This window comes from Nerophis lumbriciformis, linkage group LG35 (genome assembly GCF_033978685.3).
Source record: "Nerophis lumbriciformis linkage group LG35, RoL_Nlum_v2.1, whole genome shotgun sequence".
Taxonomy (NCBI): Eukaryota; Metazoa; Chordata; class Actinopteri; order Syngnathiformes; family Syngnathidae; genus Nerophis; species Nerophis lumbriciformis.
The window spans coordinates 23,503,684-23,524,023 of NC_084582.2; the positions used below are offsets into that span (position 1 = coordinate 23,503,684).

At 40.9% G+C, this 20,340-nt stretch overlaps 1 protein-coding gene across 1 annotated transcript in view; it reads left to right on the plus strand.

Annotated features, from left to right (window-relative positions):
* Positions 1-1,323: 1,323 nt before the first annotated feature.
* Positions 1,324-20,340, plus strand: part of eif2b3 (eukaryotic translation initiation factor 2B, subunit 3 gamma) — a 70,234-nt gene continuing 51,217 nt past the window's right edge. Inside the window, exons 1-3 of the mRNA XM_061927687.1 lie at positions 1,324-1,621; positions 4,819-4,982; positions 13,582-13,739. Coding sequence (XP_061783671.1) covers positions 4,835-4,982; positions 13,582-13,739 — 306 coding nt within the window. The 5' untranslated portion in view covers positions 1,324-1,621; positions 4,819-4,834. The remainder of the gene's footprint in view (positions 1,622-4,818; positions 4,983-13,581; positions 13,740-20,340) is intronic.

A 20,340-nucleotide genomic window follows, 5' to 3' on the forward strand; every position in this document is an offset into this window, starting at 1 on the left:
CGTATTCGGGTGTTACCATTTAGTGGTCAATACATAGTTTTCACGCCCGACTGATTTCCCATGATGCTCCGCGCGATCCGCCATTTTAAAAGGCAAGCGCACCGGTACAACATCAGCAAATTCATCGAACCCGTTCACAAACGTATGCATAATGGCCGAGAAACCAGCAAAAAAGAAGTATAAAGAAGGCTTGGACAACCAGACGTTGGAAAGATACAACCAGAAGACACAATGCATAGGCGTTGACCCGTACGAAGTGCCGAAACAAAGTTTCACGTATGACCACAAATGCCTCCCGGCCATAACGTACATAGACATTTTGAACTACCTCGTCAATTACACCAGTGCCTATACAATGGAGGAATTGAGGGCATTCAAGTCTCTGGAGGCGTACAACCAGTTTATTAACGGATGGGTCAGCGACGTTAAAAGCATGACTGCAAACGAGAAAGTGCTTGTAGTGGGCAGGGTATGTATATATAACGTACATTAAAACCATGTGTTTAGCGAGGACACGTCGGACTCCTCTAACTTATGACAAGGTTGATACCTAAATATTTTATCCATTGAGATCTACAACTCATTTCGTGTACAAGCAACCTGGGCTGAGATGGGCGCTATATATCCTGAGGGGGGGGGGGGGGCTTTCGCTTTCGTGGTCCATCCCATAAAGGGCTTCGAGAATAGCAAATTGACAAAAAAATAAACAATACATCGTTCTAAAATGTTTAATAAACAGATTGAGACGTAATCCTACCTGTTACAAAGTGATCAGAACATATTTTGGAATGTTGAGATGGCTCCTCTTTCCTGTTGATGCTTGCCAACCACAAGCGTCGTCTCTCCTCGCTGATTTTCCTTGTCTGTTCTCCTTCGTTGTGTCTAATTTTAGGAATACTGAAAAATCCTCGCTGCACTGATCCATCCCGTCGATTTGTACATCCATTCACCCAACAGGAAATAACCATTATGCGCCTTTCACCAGTGTTTGCTCGAAGCTATTGTCAATAATCGTGAAGCGTGTCAACTAGGCTAGGTGTGTTTTGTTTGCCTCCCAAGATGGCGGATGACCCGGGATAACCCGGATGTGTGACGTCACGTAAACACCATGTATTGTACGGAATATGCACTGCACTGTGCAATCTACTAATAAAAGTTTTAATCAATCACTCAAAAAGCACACAGTTGCCATTACAATTAATAAATTGTAATATTCACGACATTGTTTCTTAGAATTTATACTACTAGTGTAGTGTTTTTTTTGTTTGTTTTTTACTTGCAGTGCTGCTGTTTCTGGCGGAACAATTTGTCAGTGGACCTGTTTTCCAGTCGGACCTTCACAACGAACGCGACCTCCCAGATATCAACATTCGAGTGATGCTATTCTTTTCCGAGTCTCGGTGATTGGGTCATTTTTGTTCCTTCGTCGCTTGTCTGAGAGGGTTTAAGATTATTAGACATCTCGTTATCCGACACGCAAAGTCCAGCAGCAGCTGTTAGCCAAGTGCTAACAACTTTGACAGCAGCGCCTTCACTTCCGTGTGTTCACTTGCACGTGTCCGCCATCTCATCTAATTTGCTCTGCTGGGAGCTCACGGGGCTTTTTAGGAGACAGCGAAAGGTAAATAAATACATGTGTTCAATGTTTATCTAGTCGTCTAAGTGTCGTGTACATTTCACGTTTCCACCGGTTAGCACTGCTGTAAAGGTTAGACCTTCCTTAAATGCATTTCATCATTCACCCCCGACTCCTTTTTTGTTACATCAGCTTGTTGTAAGATTGAATTTATGATCATCACATGATGGTTGTATGTATGTACAGTAGTTGCTGCAATGTGTGCTCGACCTCCCTATACTGTCATTCATAAAGTGAGCATTCGGGGTGAGGAGACCGATCCAAGTATCGAAGGGTAGTAGTGAAGGATATGGCCAGTATAAGATTGATACTGTGAGGAGAACGATCCAAGTATCGAAGGGTAGAAGTGAAGGATATGGCCAGTATCAAATTGATACTGTGAGGAGATCGATCCAAGTATCGAAGGGTAGCAGTGAAGGATATGGCCAGTATCAGATTAATACTGTGAGGAGATCGTTACAAGTATCAAAGGGTAGTAGTGAAGGATATGGCCAGTATCAGATTGATACTGTGAGGAGATCGTTACAAGTATCAAAGGGTAGTAGTGAAGGTAATGGCCGGTATCAGATTGATACTGTGAGGAGATCGATCCAAGTATCGAAAGGTGGCAGTGAAGGATATGGCCAGTATCAAATTGATACTGTGAGGAGATCGATCCAAGTAACGAAGGGTGGCAGTGAATGATATAGCCAGTATCAGATTAATACTGTGAGGAGATCGATCCAAGTATCGAAGGGTAGCAGTAAAGGATATGGCCAGTATCAGATTGATACTGTGAAGAGATCGATCCAAGTATCGAAGGGTAGCAGTGAAGGCTATGGCCAGTATCAGATTGATACTGTGAGGAGATTGATTTGAGTATCGAAGGGTTGTAATGCAGGATATGGCCAGTATCAGATTAATACTGTGAGGAGATCGTTACAAGTATCAAAGGGTAGTAGTGAAGGTAATGGCCGGTATCAGATTGATACTGTGAGGAGATCGATCCAAGTATCGAAAGGTGGCAGTGAAGGATATGGCCAGTATCAAATTGATACTGTGAGGAGATCGATCCAAGTAACGAAGGGTGGCAGTGAATGATATAGCCAGTATCAGATTAATACTGTGAGGAGATCGATCCAAGTATCGAAGGGTAGCAGTAAAGGATATGGCCAGTATCAGATTGATACTGTGAAGAGATCGATCCAAGTATCGAAGGGTAGCAGTGAAGGCTATGGCCAGTATCAGATTGATACTGTGAGGAGATTGATTTGAGTATCGAAGGGTTGTAATGCAGGATATGGCCAGTATCAGATTAATACTGTGAGGAGATCGATACAAGTATCAAAGGGTTGTAATGCAGGATATGGCCAGTATCAGATTAATACTGTGAGGAGATCGATACAAGTATCAAAGGGTAGCAGTGAAGGATATGGCCAGTATCAGATTAATACTGTGAGGAGATCGTTACAAGTATCAAAGGGTAGTAGTGAAGGATATGGCCAGTATCAGATTGATACTGTGAGGAGATCGATACAAGTATCAAAGGGTAGTAGTGAAGGATATGGCCAGTATCAGATTGATACTGTGAGGAGATCGATCCAAGTATCGAAAGGTGGCAGTGAAGGATATGGCCAGTATCAAATTGATACTGTGAGGAGATCGATCCAAGTAACGAAGGGTGGCAGTGAATGATATAGCCAGTATCAGATTAATACTGTGAGGAGATCGATCCAAGTATCGAAGGGTAGCAGTAAAGGATATGGCCAGTATCAGATTGATACTGTGAAGAGATCGATCCAAGTATCGAAGGGTAGCAGTGAAGGCTATGGCCAGTATCAGATTGATACTGTGAGGAGATTGATTTGAGTATCGAAGGGTTGTAATGCAGGATATGGCCAGTATCAGATTAATACTGTGAGGAGATCGTTACAAGTATCAAAGGGTAGTAGTGAAGGATATGGCCAGTATCAGATTGATACTGTGAGGAGATCGTTACAAGTATCAAAGGGTAGTAGTGAAGGTAATGGCCGGTATCAGATTGATACTGTGAGGAGATCGATCCAAGTATCGAAAGGTGGCAGTGAAGGATATGGCCAGTATCAAATTGATACTGTGAGGAGATCGATCCAAGTAACGAAGGGTGGCAGTGAATGATATAGCCAGTATCAGATTAATACTGTAAGGAGATCGATCCAAGTATCGAAGGGTAGCAGTAAAGGATATGGCCAGTATCAGATTGATACTGTGAAGAGATCGATCCAAGTATCGAAGGGTAGCAGTGAAGGCTATGGCCAGTATCAGATTGATACTGTGAGGAGATTGATTTGAGTATCGAAGGGTTGTAATGCAGGATATGGCCAGTATCAGATTGATACTGTGAGGAGATCGATACAAGTATCAAAGGGTAGTAGTGAAGGATATGGCCAGTATCAGATTGATACTGTGAGGAGATCGATCCAAGTATCGAAGGGTAGCAGTGAAGGATATGGCCAGTATCGGATTGATACTGTGAGGAGATTGATCCAAGTATCAAAGGGTAGCAGTGAAGGATATGGCCAGTATCAGATTGACGTCCATAACTATGTATAACATCCATAGTGTTCACTTGTCTACTATATTTGTTTTTTTTATTGTCCTCAAATATGTATATGTGGGTTTTTGCCTAAAATCTTTGTATTGTGTGTTATACTGATTATAATGCATATGTCTCATAAGGCAAAATCATGAAATAATTCCATGATGTTTGTACAATGAAAAAGTCGCGATTTCAGCTGACCAGCTCAGTGGCCTAGTGGTTAGAGTTTCCGCCCTCAGACTGGGAGGTTGTGAGTTCAAACCCCGGCCGAGTCATACCAAAGACTACAAAAAAAATGGGACCCATTACCTCCCTGCTTGGCACTCAGCATCAAGGGTTGGAATTGGGGGTTAAATGATGATTCCCGAGCGCGGCCACCGCTGCTGCTCACTGCTCCCCTCACCTCCCAGGGGGTGAACATGGGGAAGGGTCTAATGCAGAGGACAAATTCCACCACACCTAGACAATCGCTGGGACTTTAACTTTAACTTAACTTTAACTTTCACTTCAGCGCTGCCGGTGGTCAATTTACTTGGTGTGGGAAAATGTGCAGCATTTCCCACCACAATTAGAATATGAAATGCTCTCTTTCAGAGTTGTTAATGGAAGTTGTCATGTCTTGCAGCCTTTGTGAGCACATTATGGAGCTGCAGGCGGTGTTGATGGCGGCCGGTGGGGGCTCTCGGATGACTGAGCTGACCTACAACAGCCCCAAAGCGATGCTACCGGTTGGCAACAAGCCCCTCATGTGGTACCCTCTCAACCTGTTGGAGAGGGTGGGCTTTGAAGGTGAGAACTACATTTTACAATGCTTCTCTGACTATGGCGACTACAATTCATCGACATCAAACTGACCCAGAGGTTTTAATTAGTGCGATAAATAATCGCAAGAGGCATGTCCGCCAATCAGTTTGTTCATCTCCAGCTTCAAACAGGGAGAAAGACATCTCACTCTGTGCGTCTCTCTCAGCACCTGAGTGCATTTGTATACTTTTAAATTGTTATTTGCATTATTATTATATATTATGAAAGACTGTATATTCGGGTTGTACGGTATACCGGTATTAGTATAGTACCGCGATACTAATGAATCATATTCGGTACGATATCGTCTCTGAAACGTACCGGTCCCGCACCCCCCCGTGCCTCCGTCGAAGTCACGTCGTGACATTGCTGGTTTACGAGCATGTTCGGTCGCACACAATCACAGAGTACTTACAAGCAGACACAGTGTGTAGACAGAAAAGGGAGAACGGACGCATTTTGGCTTAAGAACTAACGATAAAGGTGAAGTTATAACACTGAATCGCCCTCAGGAAGAGGTGCTTTAAGACATGGCTAGCTTTTAGCTACTTCTAAATCACTAATCCTTGTCTCCATGGCGACAAATAAAGTACGTTTCCTACAATTATCATCCCTACAGGACGATGTATAGCTAAACATGCTTCACTACACACCATAGCTCACCGGCATCAAAATGTAAACAAATGCCATTGGTGGATCTACACCTAACTTCCACTTTAATTATATCAAGTACAGGCACGTGTCTAGTCGATACGACTATGACAGGGGTCGGCAACCCGCGGCTCTGGAGCCGCATGCGGCTCTTTGATCACTCTGATGCGGCTCGGCTGCATACTTGCCGACCCCCCCCGATTTTTCCGGGAGGTTTCCGGATTTCAGTGCCTCTCCCGGAAATCTCCCGGGGCAAACATTCTCCGATTTTCACCCGGACAACAATATTGAGGGCGTGCCGTGATGGCACTGCCTTTAACGTCCTCTACGACAGTGGTTCTCAAATGGGGGTACGCCTACCCCTGAGGGTACTTGAAGGTATGCCAAGGGGTACGTGAGACTTTAAAAAAAATATTCTAATAATAGCAACAATTCAAAAATCCTTTATAAATATAAATAAAAACCTATCTTTTTTTCCAAATAGTTCAAGAAAGGCCACTACAAATGAGCAATATTTTGCACTGTTATACAATTTAATAAATCAGAAACTGATGACACAGTGCTGTATTTTACTTCGTTATCTCTTTTTTTCAACCAAAAATGCTTTGCTCTGATTAGGGGGTACTTGAATTAAAAAAAAATTCACAGAGGGTACATCACTGAAAAAGGTTGAGAACCACTGCTCTACGACATGTCGTCGCGTCCGCTTTTACACCATGCTATCTGCGTGCCAGCCCAGTCACATATAGTATGCGGTCTATGCTTACACGCCTAAGTGACTGCAAGGCATACTTGGTCAAAAGCCATACAGGTTACACTGAGGGTTGTGATATAAACAACTTTAACACTCTTACTAATATGCGCCACACTGTGAACCCACACCAAACAAGAATGACAAACACATTTCGGGAGAACATCCGCACTGTAACACAACATAAACACAACAGAAGAAATACCCAGAATCCCATGCATCCCTAACTCTTCCGGGCTACATTATACACCCCTGCCTCCCCCAACCCCGCCCACCTCAACTGACGCACGGGGGGGGGGGGTGTTTGGTGGTAGCGGGGGTGTATAATGTAGCCCGGAAGAGTTAGTGATGCATGGGATTCTGGGTATTTCTTCTGTTGTGTTTATGTTGTGTTACGGTGCGGATGTTCTCCCGAAATGTGTTTGTCATTCTTGTTTGGTGTGGGTTCACAGTGTGGCGCATATTAGTAAGAGTGTTAAAGTTGTTTAAACGGGCACCCTCAGTGTGACCTGTATGGCTGTTGAACAAGTATGCCTTGCTGTCACTTATGTGTGTCTGCAGAAGCTGCATACAACATGTAACTGGGCTGGCAAGCTGTTTGTACAGATTGTAGAGGGCGCTAAAGGCAGTGCCATAACGGCACGCCCTTATTATTGTTGTTTGGGTGAAAATCAGCAGACATTCGAGAGAATAGGTGTTCTGAAATTCGGGAGTCTCCCGGAAAAATTGGGAGGGTTGGCAAGTGCAATGCTGTCAAGCGGCATTCATATAGAACTCGCGGGCCGCACTAACATTACATTTTCATATTAAGGTGCAGACCGCGTGTCTGAGACCCCTGGTTTATACATAGCACAAAGCAAAAAAAAACTGTGTATGCAGTGTTATTTCATTTTAAATTTCAAAAGAGTTTTGTGGCTCCCATTGTTTTCTTTATTTTGTGAAATGGGTCAAAATGGCTCTTTGAGTGGTAAAGGTTGCCGACCCCTGTACTATGATTATGTCGATTTTTTTTTGGCATCACATCTTCTTTCGTTTAAAAAAAAATTAATATTATGTTTATAAACTAAAGAAATATGTCCCTGGACACATGAGGACTTTGGCCTAGTGGTTAGAGTGTCCGCCCTGAGATCGGTAGGTTGTGAGTTCAAACCCTGGCCGAGTCATACCAAAGACTATAAAAATGGGACCCATTACCTCCTTGCTTGGCACTCAGCATCAAGGGTTGGAATTGGGGGTTAAATCAAGCTCCCCTCACCTCCCAGGTGGTGAACAAGGGGATGGGTCAAATACAGAGGACAAATTTTACCACACCTAGTGTTTGTGACAATCATTGGTACTTTAACTTTAACTTTAACTTAACTTAACCTAATATGACCAATGTATGATCCTGTAACTACTTGGTATCGGATTGATACCCAAACTTGTGGTATCATCCAAAACTAATGTAAAGTATCAAACAACAGAAGAATAAGTGATTATTACATTTTAACAGAAGTGTAGACAGAACATGTTAAAAGAGAAAGTAAGCAGATATTAACAGTAAATGAACAAGTAGATTAATAATTAATTTTCTACCACTTGTCCTTAATAATGTTGACAACATAATAGAATGATAAATGACACAATATGTTACTGCATATGTCAGCAGACTAATTAGGAGCCTTTGTTTGTTTACTTACTACTAAAAGACAAGTTGTCGAGTATGTTCACTATTTTATTCAAGGACTTAACTGCAATAAGAATCATATGTTTAATGTACCCTAAGAGTTTTTGTTAAAATAAAGGCAATAATGCATTTTTTTTGTGGTCCCCTTTATTTAGAAAAGTACCGAAAAGTATCTAAATAATTTTAGTACCGGTACCAAAATATTGGTATCGTTACAACACTACTGTATACTTTTTGTCAGTTATTTCTTCAGTTTAACAGCATGATGTAGACTAAAGATCAGTCTGTCTGCATTCAGATTTTTGAAATTTAATTATTGCATATTGCTTTAATGCGTGGCACCTTGAGACAAGAATATGCTGATTTCCACCCAGTTTTGAATAGTTATCTTGTGGGTACGTCACATGAATCATGGCCATGTTTCAGCCCCTAAGGTGCAGCTGGAAGAAACTACTAAGGAAAGTGTCCATTGAGAGATATAAACTATCCACATTAGATTTGTGCAAAATATATGATTGAAATCATATGAATTTGGCCAACAATAGATGTTTTAATACCATCGCCATATCATGATAATGCATGTTGATGACACATTGTAGAGGTGCCCTGCAAACTTGACGGCGACACAAACGTGTTCTCATCCTAATGTAGCGTACTCACTAGCGAGCTAACTGCTAATGTTCCTCCACAGTACAAAGCCGTTTGTAAGTCATTAATCCTCGCCTCCAAGGCAGCAACTAAAATATGTTTTTTTACAAGTTATATTATCACTAGAGGACGAGGAATAGCTACACATGCTACACTACACAATGTACAAGCCCCGTTTCCATATGAGTTGGGAAATTGTGTTAGATGTAAATATAAACGGAATACATCCATCCATCCATCCATTTTCTACCCATATTCAGTTGAATATGCTACAAAGACAACATATTTTTTTGCAAATAATCATTACCTTTAGAATTTGATGCCAGCAACACGTGACAAAGAAGTTGGGAAAGGTGGCAATAAATACTGATGAAGTTGAGGAATGCTCATCAAACACTTATTTGGAACATCCCACAGGTGTGCAGGCTAAAATGCCCAAAAAATGCTCAGTCTTTCACAAGAAAGGATGGGGCGAGGTACACCCCTTTGTCCACAACTGCATGAGCAAGTAGTCAAACAGTTTAAGAACAACATTTCTCAAAGTGCAATTGCAAGAAATTTAGGGATTTCAACATCTACGGTCCATAATATCATCAAAAGGTTCAGAGAATCTGGAGAAATCACTCCACGTAAGCGGCATGGCCGGAAACCAACATTGAATGACCGTGACCTTCGATCCCTCAGACGGCACTGTATCAAAAACCGACATCAATCTCTAAAGGATATCACCACATGGGCTCAGGAACACTTCAGAAAACCACTGTCACTAAATACAGTTGGTCGCTACATCTGTAAGTGCAAGTTAAAGCTCTACTATGCAAAGCGAAAGCCATTTATCAACAACATCCAGAAACGCCGCCAGCTTCTCTGGGCCCGAGATCATCTAAGATGGACTGATGCAAAGTGGAAAAGTGTTCTGTGGTCTGACGAGTCCACATTTCAAATTGTTTTAGGAAATATTCGACATCGTGTCATCCGGACCAAAGGGGAAGCGAACCATCCAGACTGTTATCGACGCAAAGTTCAAAAGCCAGTATCTGTGATGGTATGGGGGTGCATTAGTGCCCAAGGCATGGGTAACTTACACATCTGTGAAGGCACCATTAATGCTGAAAGGTACATACAGGTTTTGGAACAACATATGCTGCTATCTAAGCGCCGTCTTTTCCATGGACGCCCCTGCTTATTTCAGCAAGACAATGCCAAGCCACATTCAGCACGTGTTACAACAGCGTGGCTTCGTAAAAAAAGAGTGCGGGTACTTTCCTGGCCCGCCTGCAGTCCAGACCTGTCTCCCATTGAAAATGTGTGGCGCATTATGAAGCGTAAAATACGACAGCAGAGACCCCGGACTGTTGAACGACTGAAGCTCTACATAAAACAAGAATGGGAAAGAATTCCACTTCCAAAGCTTCAACAATTAGTTTCCTCAGTTCCCAATCATTTATTGAGGATTGTTAAAAGAAAAGGTGATGTAACACAGTGGTGAACATGCCCTTTTCCAACTACTGTGGCACGTGTTGCAGCCATGAAATTCTAAGTTAATTATTATTTGCAAAAAAAAAAAAAGTTTATGAGTTTGAACATCAAATATCTTGTCTTTGTAGTGCATTCAATTGAATATGGGTTGGAAAGGATTTGCAAATCATTGTATTCCGTTTATATTTACATCTAACACAATTTCCCAACTCATATGGAAACGGGGTTTGTACATCAAGGAAACCTCCATACAGGCTTTGCGGAAAATTACTTGACACACGCCTCGAAGCCTTGGCACATCTCGTAACATCACTCATTTTAGGCCATGTCGCCTACCCCTAGTCCAAATAGGTAACTTTCAATAGTGAAAAAGAGGAAACCTAACACTAAATGATTTGAACATCTCCTCCTGCTGCTTGGAAAACATTCTGTGTGTGTTGCACTCACTGTGTGAGGTCCAAATGTACACTTAAGCTGCTATCCTGATGTATGTGTGTTTCCTGACCACATACTACTACTAAGGTGTGGCAACATGTCCACGTCCACAAACGTTGGGCTTATAAAGGATTTGTTGCAGTATGCTGTTCTTGCCAGTAAACAGGGCTGTTCATTGTAAAAAGCTGTTTGCTCCACACTGCCCTGAACAAAAGTATGTTTCTATATATATATTATCACCCTGGGTGGGCAGCACTTTTTAAAGTGTGCTGCCAGTCAGCCAAAGGCCTGCAATTGAGTTTTACTGGGCGGACACAGCGAGTGAGCAAACCATTTTATACAGACAAGGCAACAATTCCTAGACACATTTAAGAAGGTCTGCCCATGTTTTTATCTGCTTGAATTGAAGCTTCATTTGGGGGATTATACTAATGGACATGTGACATGAGCCGCACTCGTCCTGTAATCATACATGCTGCAGTCCACCGAGATTGGATCACAGCCTGTCCCCCAGCCACTGCGTCATGATTGTATTCTAACTTCCAGATTTCACTGTAGTCAATTGAGTAAATGTAATTGTGATATGAGCACTTTTTAAAGGTGTTTAGTGAGATGCCAGATCTATCATGTCTCATATTATAGCAGCAGGATGCAGAGTCTTACCTGTTCAAGAATATTCCTATTGTGGATATTAGTGAAGTGAAGTGAATTATATAGCGCTTTTCTCGAGTGACTCAAAGCGCTTTACATAGTGAAAACCCAATATCTAAGTTACATATAAACCAGTGTGGGTGGCACTGGGAGCAGGTGGGTAAAGTGTCTTGCCCAAGGACACAACGGCAGTGACTAGGATGGCGGAAGCGGGGATCGAACCTGCAACCCTCAAGTTGATGGCACGGCCACTCTACCAACCGAGCTATACTGCCCCAATTAGGGCTGCTTCTTGTTTAGAATTGAAATTGTGATTCTCTGGCACAATTGTTGTGCTTACTTTTCAAATAAATCACACTGTTCATTATTATTATTACACTCATCATTTTTCTTTTTTGCTTTGAAGCAACCCCTTAATGCAAAACCAACTTTTTTTTTTATTTGATAGTACCTGTTTTTGTGTATTCGACATCCCAATAAGTCCCAACAATTTGAAATCTAACCACTGAGGAGATATTTATAAAATAATCTTGCCTTCCTCCAAACTTGCTCAAAACAAGCCGTTTGGAATTTGAGACTTGAGGGACATATGTTGCCCTTGTTACTTCAGTGGATCTCGCCATATATGGTAGCGGTTTACCCGAAGAGCTTGGTGCGAGTCTGACATTTTTATTCAGTTATAGTCCAAAGTTGTAGTCACTAAGTTCCTTATTTTTCTCTATCCTCTTGTTTTAGGGCAGACTGGCTCATGCATCCACACTCATGCTAAAGTCCTCCGCATTCCTGAAACAAAGTAGCGTACAGTTTTAACTTCTATCTCTCAGTAGACTCGATATGGAAGTGCTAAAAACTACAACATGGTCTCTCTGTCATTCTTAATGGGAGGTCCAAAAATACCGTTATTTTGAATTAAAAGCCTGAAAATATTTATTAAGATGGCACGCTCACTCACTCAACTGTACAATTATGTTAAGTTAAAGTTAAAGTACCAATGATTGTCACACACACACTAGGACTAGGTGTGGTGACATTTGTCCTCTGCATTTGACCCATCCCCTTGATCACCCCCTGGGAGGTGAGGGGAGCAGTGGGCAGCAGCGGTGCCGCGCCCGGGAATAATTTTTGGTGATTTAACCCCCAATTCCAACCCTTGATGCTGAGTGCCAAGCAGGGAGGTAATGGGTCACACAACCTACCGATCTCAGGGCGGACACTCTAACCACTAGGCCACTGAGTAGGTCTGGATGGATGGATGGACTACCCATATGTACTATTGATTAGTTTGTTTGATGAATCAAGTAATCAGATTAAATCACACTTTATAGCCTCGATGGAGGAAATAGTTGAAATAAACAATGAGTTTTCTGCTTGCCGTGATGTTTAGTATTTTTTAAAATGTATAGAAATGCATGTTCTCAACACTGACATTTTCACTTTTAACACATGTGAATTAGTAAAATGCTTAAAAATATTCTTAAAACTCGCACAGTTTTAAATACAAGAGCAAAAATCTAAAGTATGAATGAATGCATTATAACAGTCATTGACATTCAAATAGTAAAGTACAAAGCACATTACATAACCTGAATATGTATACATTTTTTGAATTGTGTACTGTATTTATTTAACAATTGAACACATACACACTTAAAAAGCTGTTGATTGGAGAATTAGTGTTTTGATATTTAGATAAAACTCGTTAGCAATAACATACAAACTGTAGTTACACTAACATCTTTTCACATGACCCCATGTTTTTGAATACAACTTTTTTTATACCAGTCAAGCATATAAAATAGCATCAGCTGCCTGCCTGCCAAAGTAGATTTTTACCTTTTTTCTGGTTGTTAGCACTGTAAATATGCAGGTTGCTTTCTGGTAATCGATACAACACTGTACAACACTGGAATGACAGCTCCTATGCCGTTAGACAGTACAAAGTTTTAAAAAATCCCAAACTTTTTTAGCTTCTTACCGCACAGATCAGAATAATCACAGCAACAAAGTAGAAATATAAACGTTTCTAATCTAATCTTAATACAATCTTTCCTGCTGCAAGCTGATTATTGATAGCCAGCGATCCTCATTGGAGGCTTCGGCAGTCAGCAGGTATAGAACAATGGCAGCAAAGACTCCCCGGGTATAATCGCATGTTAGTGTGATTTTTTTTATATTTGTTTTGTGACGCCCTAACTTTTATGTTAAATAGAGAAAAAATGTTCTTTCCCATACTTCCCTAAAACACTTAATAAAGTTGTAGCTTTACACTAATATTCGGCAGTTGTGCTCTGCTTTGTTTTTAGAGGTGATCGTAATCACCACCAAGGAGGTCCAGAAGATGATGAGCACAGACACAAAACTGAAGATGGAGGTAAAAATGAAACTGGACGTTGTTTGCATCCAGGAAGATGGTGACATGGGCACTGCCGACGCTCTCCGACACATCCAGCAGAAGATCAAGGTAAGTGAAACGCGCGCACAATTAATTACAATATGTTTGACAATATAGTAGGACAGAAAACGAACTTAAATAACAACTAAAATGATCTAATTGAACCAAGAAACCTATGTGTCTAACCAAACTTTAAATGGTTAAAGAGGATTCTAAGAGTGGCAGTGGCCCAGGAGGTAGATGAAATCATCATCATCACTGCCTTATTACTCAAAAATATAACATGATGAGTTTTGATAATTTTATAAATGTTTCATTTTTAAAAGCTATTTTTAAGTGTCTTAATGGATTAGCCCCTGATGTGATGTGTCAAGAAATACAAAGGTACAGTAGTGAAGGTGTGCGGTGGGTGGGAGCTGTAGAGTAAAAAGGTGGCGAACCACTCTGGGTCAGTCTGTGTTCTCAGTGAAGTTCTCACATCTGTGGAACTCTTTGCCACTGGAGTTAAAGTCACAGTCGGACATTCAACTTTTCTCCACAAAACTAAAAAAGTGACTTAAGGAAAATCAGAAGTGTGAGCACTAGAACTGGATGTAGTGTGGACAAATGGGGCCAATTATTTTCAATGTGTTTTTATTTTTGTACTTGTCTTAATCCTTTGGTATGTGTTTTCCACTTTTCTCTACTTTTCTTTAAAAGCCTAACCAGGGACAAGGGTTGCAAATTAGCCTGTGGCTAGAAGTCTTATGTACTTGGACATCGGTTGCCTGTGGGTAGCAATGTTTAATTGTACTGTCCCTGTCAAAAAAATACTTAAATAAAAAAATAAAATAAATTCGGAAACCAGAGGTTGACGGTTCAAACACCCTCCCTCCATTACAGTCACTTGTGCAGCCCACACTGTTGTATGAATGAGAACAAATGTTTGTTGGTGGTCGCTGAGGCCATTGGCATGACTTGTCAACTTGTCAGCCACGTATGCCTCAATCGACCCCACCGTAGCTGTGGCTCCAGATGTAGCTGGCCAACACCATAATGTGAATGAATCCTGGGTTCTCGGTGTGTAGCACTTTTGTTCTCGGAAGAAAAGAGCTATACAAGTTATGACTGTCAAAAATAACAAGTTAAAGGAGCCATATGTAGGAATCTGGCCAGAAATGGTACTGCAATCACGGTCAAAAATCTGTAGTCCCCTCCCCCTCTCCCTGACTGAGGTTGCCAGATACGCAGCCGAATCCAGCTGGATGGACTGGGCTACTTAAATTCCAGTGCTTCTTACTAAGAGTTGAGGTGCTAGGACCATAATAGCTGAATAGACAAGCGTTTTGTCAATAACCAATCTCTAATCAACACATTTGACACAGAAATGAGGCTACTTTCAGAAAGAAGTAGGTCATGCCTGCGAACAATATCACAACAGTCATATGGTTATTGTCAGTACTATCAGAAAACAAAGACTAAAACCCAACTACAACCAATGTTAGCAATGGTTATACTGGTGAAAATAAGTAGCGCATGCTTAGCAGCCTAATGTACGCCCGAAACTAAAGAGGAGACATTTTACCAAGGTATGCCTATAGGCTACAGTTTCAAACCTTTCAGATTGCCATATAACTTGGTACATGTAGTCCACAATATGCAAACACCAATGAGGACTTATTTTATCATGTTATTTGGCTTTTTCCATACGTTTCACATTGCCATGACAGCTGTGCTAATGTTGGAACCCATTTTCCCAGCCTATCAGCATATGGAGAAGGAAACCGGCACTGACACTACCCATATCCGGCAGCACGGTGGAACAGGGGTTACTGCATGTGCCTCACAATACGAAGGTCCTGGGTTCGATCCTCGGGCTTGGGGTCTTTCTGTGTGGAGTTTGCATGTTCTCCCTGTCACGTGCACTCCGGCTTCCTCCCACCTCCAAAGACATGCACCTGTGGATAGGCCCCTCCCACCTCCAAAGACATGCACCTGGGGATAGGTTGATTGGCAACACTAAATGGTCCCTAGTGTGTCAATGTTGTCTATTTGTGTTGGCCCGAATGTAGCTGAGACCGCGACCCCGAAAGGGACAAGCTGTATAAAATGGATGGACTACCCATATCCACATAGGATTTATTTGTCGAAAATATATTTTGCCCTGTCAATTCGATGTCACATCAACATACAGGCCAACGGGATAAATATATGCCCATTAGCCTGTATGTCCATGTGTCATTGAACGGGCTAGCATGCTTAGCATTACACAAGGAGCTAAGCACCATCACACTAAGCATTGGTTGCAGGAACATACTAGCTTTGTTAGACAATATTATAAAGTTAAAGTTAAAGTTAAAGTACCAATGATTGTCACACACACACTAGGTGTGGCGAAATTATTCTCTGCATTTGACCCATCACCCTTGATCACCCCCTGGGAGGTGAGGGGAGCAGTGGGCAGCAGCAGTGGCCGCGCCCGGGAATAATTTTTGGTGATTTAACCCCCAGTTCCAACCCTTGATACTGAGTGCCAAGCAGGGAGGCAATGGGTCCCATTTTTATAGTCTTTGGTATGACTCGGCCGGGGTTTGAACTCACAACCTACCGATCTCAGGGCGGACACTCTAACCACTAGGCCACTGAGTAGGTAGACTGTATTGGACAATATAGTTTACATACCAAATGTCCATTTCCATTTATTTCAATTAATAAGAAAACGTAAACGCCTTACTTACCTATCAAGGAGGAACTCTTCTTCGCCTTCAATGGTCTCCATCTTTCAAAGGTATCCCTGATACAAATCCCGGTTTTGTTCCTGGCTTTGTCATGAATAAATTGAGAATGGTAACTTATAGATTGACTAAGGTCTAACATGTTTAGTAACTTTACCAGTGGTAGTAGCTCGAACCTGGATGTGACACACTCACAGATTTTCTAATTGGTCAAACAGTGGAGGGCGGGGCATCAAAATGAAAACAATAACAATATTTCGGGGCTGTACATCTCATTTTGAAATTAGCATATCCTGGCTGAACTACTGTTATCAGTTATAGAGTATTGGAAAAGTAGATGATTTATTAATGCCTTTTGACCTTTTAGGGCCATTTAATGACTTGACATGAAATTCGTACATATGGCTCCTGTAACTCCTGTGGTCAATCACACAAAATAATCTAATTAATCATGTATATACCCAGATAAATCACACAGTTTATTTTGATCTGACATTCTTCTTCACCTTAACCTTGGGTGGTCATGTAACAGGCGGCGTGGGTTGTTATACAATCAGTGAGCAGGTCAATGCATACATCAGTGCAAAGATGAGTGAATGGACTTGCAAATTTCACTTCAAAATAAACCCTGACTAAATCGAACTGTTACTAAATTTAGAGCAAATTAATGTTGTGCATTCAAGAAAAATACTTAAAAATATTCCTGTATGACATTCTGACAATAAAATCCAAATACTGGGCTCTTTTTTAAGTTGCGAGTTATAACCTGTGATTAATCCAAATGCCAAATTGTGATTTAATCAGTATCAATCAGATTTTCTCTTCTGTCTTTTCTCCATGTGCTTTAGAATTTTTCTATCACTGAAATTACAAACACAAGAAATCCCCATCAATAGTTGAGTAGCATTTAACTTTTAAATTGCTTCAATTCAGCTTTTTAAACACACACACACACACACACACACACACACACACACATGCTGACATGGTATACCTAACCCCCCAATCTCCATTTTCCACACCCCGTCCATGTATCCTGCTTGCTGATCCTGTTACCCATCATCCCTTCGTCCCATTCTCTGTAAACAGATGAGGTCAGAGTTTAGATGTAGTGCTTTGCCAGCTCGCACATCTGTACACCACTTGTGTTTTGGCTACGTAGGCTTGTCTAACTTACCTCCCGTGTTAGGATGAGGTAGCTTAAAGTTTACAGCGCTTTGTTTTAGCTGTGGCCACTTGTTGGTGTCATTTCGACAAATTTTCATTCAAATTTCATTCAAAATAACCAATTAGTAAGTTCTTTAACAAAAAATAATACAACGATATATTGCAAAATGGTCATGGCCTGGTTAAACGTTGTTTTTTTCCGGTTTATTTTCATAACTTGAATGAAGACATTCTGTTTAGGTCAGCTGTTTTTAAAGTGTGAGGCAGGGGGGAAACTTAAAGGGGTCAAAACTTAAGAGGAGGCGCAGCAGCTTAAAAAAATAATTACGCTACCGGTAATTTTAGTTATTGTGCGTTAAAGGTGAAACTAATAATTTCCTTAGTCAAGAGCAAAAAACTGGTCCCAGAAAAAATTTGTCAGGAAGGCCTCTGAAGGGAGGCTCGCTGTATTCCTACACTTTGAAAACAAGTGGTTTAAAGGTGAACGGCATTGTTTTTTTATATTTTATTTTGTCTATCGTTCACAATCCTTATGAGAGACAAGATGACAAAAGGTTTTTTGTTTTTTTTCCACTTTCTAACATTTGTTTCTGGTGGCTCGCAATGCAGCTAATGATAGCAATCAATTCCACCACTCCATCACTTTAAAAATGCATTCAAAACACGTCAACAATACTTCATTTATGTTCTGTAACCTGCAAAATAACCAAACTGTAGCAAATTGTTATTGTAAGAACTACCACTGAGAAACTATTTTTCTAGCGTACTAACACATCGGCATGCTTTGATATTGGGCATAGAAGCTAACTACGGCAAGAGATAATGTAGCTTCTACGACAGCACGAAACAAGTTTGAGTTTGTAATACACAACACTGTGATAGAACACCAATCTGTACTGACTGAAAACATGAACAATCATATTACAGTATGTGTAAAATTTTATGTCATGTTTTGTTTGTACACAGCTAGCTTGACAGCATATGCTGTCTATCACGATACACGCATGATTTGCTGCATGTATCATGATCATTGAAGGTGTCTGTTACTACATTATATTTATATTTGCAGTGTGTATATTGTACATATTACATATTGTTATGAAGGTGTCTGTCATTATATATATACTTGCAGTGTGTATATTGTACAAATTACATATTGTTATGAAGGTGTCTGTTACTACATTATATATATATATACTTGCAGTTTGTATATTGTATATATTACATATTGTTATGAATGTGTCTGTTGCTACATTATATATATACTTGCAGTGTGTATATTGTAAATATTACATTATGTTATGAAGGTGCCTGTTACTACATTATATATATACTTGCAGTCTGTATATTGTACAAACCCTGTTTCCATATGAGTTGGGAAATTGTGTTAGATGTAAATATAAACGGAATACAATGATTTGCAAAACATTTTCAACTCATATTCAGTTGAATATGCTACAAAGACAACATATTTGATGTTCAAACTGATAAACATTTTTTTTTTTTTGCAAATAATCATTATCTTTAGAATTTGATGCCAGCAACACGTGACAAAGAAGTTGGGAAAGGTGGCAATAAATACTGATAAAGTTGAGGAATGCTCATCAAACACTTATTTGGAACATCCCACAGGTGAACAGGCAAATTGGGAACAGGTGGGTGCCATGATTGGGTATAAAAGTAGATTCCATGAAATGCTCAGTCATTCACAAACAAGGATGGGGCAAGGGTCACCACTTTGTCAACAAATGTGTGAGCAAATTGTTGAACAGTTTAAGAAAAACCTTTCTCAACCAGCTATTGTAAGGAATTTAGGGATTTCACCATCTACGGTCCATAATATCATCAAAGGGTTCGGAGAATCTGGAGAAATCACTGCACGTAAGCAGCTAAGCCCGTGACCTTCGATCCCTCAGGCTGTACTGCATCAACAAGCGACATCAGTGTGTAAAGGATATCACCACATGGGCTCAGGAACACTTCAGAAACCCACTGTCAGTAACTATAGTTGGTCGCTACATCTGTAAGTGCAAGTTAAAACTCTCCTATGCAAGGCGAAAACCGTTTATCAACAACACCCAGAAACACCGTCGGCTTCGCTGGGCCTGAGCTCATCTAAGATGGACTGATACAAAGTGGAAAAGTGTTCTGTGGTCGGACGAGTCCACATTTCAAATTGTTTTTGGAAACTGTGGACGTCGTGTCCTCCGGACCAAAGAGGAAAAGAACCATCCGGATTGTTATAGGCGTAAAGTTGAAAAGCCAGCATCTGTGATGGTATGGGGGTGTATTAGTGCCCAAGACATGGGTAACTTACACATCTGTGAAGGCGCCATTAATGCTGAAAGGTACATACAGGTTTTGGAGCAACATATGTTGCCATCCAAGCAACGTTACCATGGACGCCCCTATATATACTTGCAGTATGTATATTGTACATATTACATATTGTTATGAAGGTGTCTGTTACTACATTACATATATACTTGCAGTGTGTATATAAAACGTTGATGGAAGTTGTTTTCGAGGTTTTGAAGGCTACAACAGTGACTCCTATTTGCCGCATCTTCCAAGCATTTTTTATCATCTTTATAATCCCCCCCCCCCCCCCCAAAAAAAAACAGAGCATGTGTTTTCATGTCTCTCATAATGATTGTGAACGATAGGCAAAATTCCCCCCAAAAACTGCAGTTCCCCTTTAATCACCAAACTGGTTGGGCCTGAATGAATTGCACCCTCTGCTGGTTAGTGCTAAGCAATGAAACTTGAATTTCCCTGTCCTTGAAAAC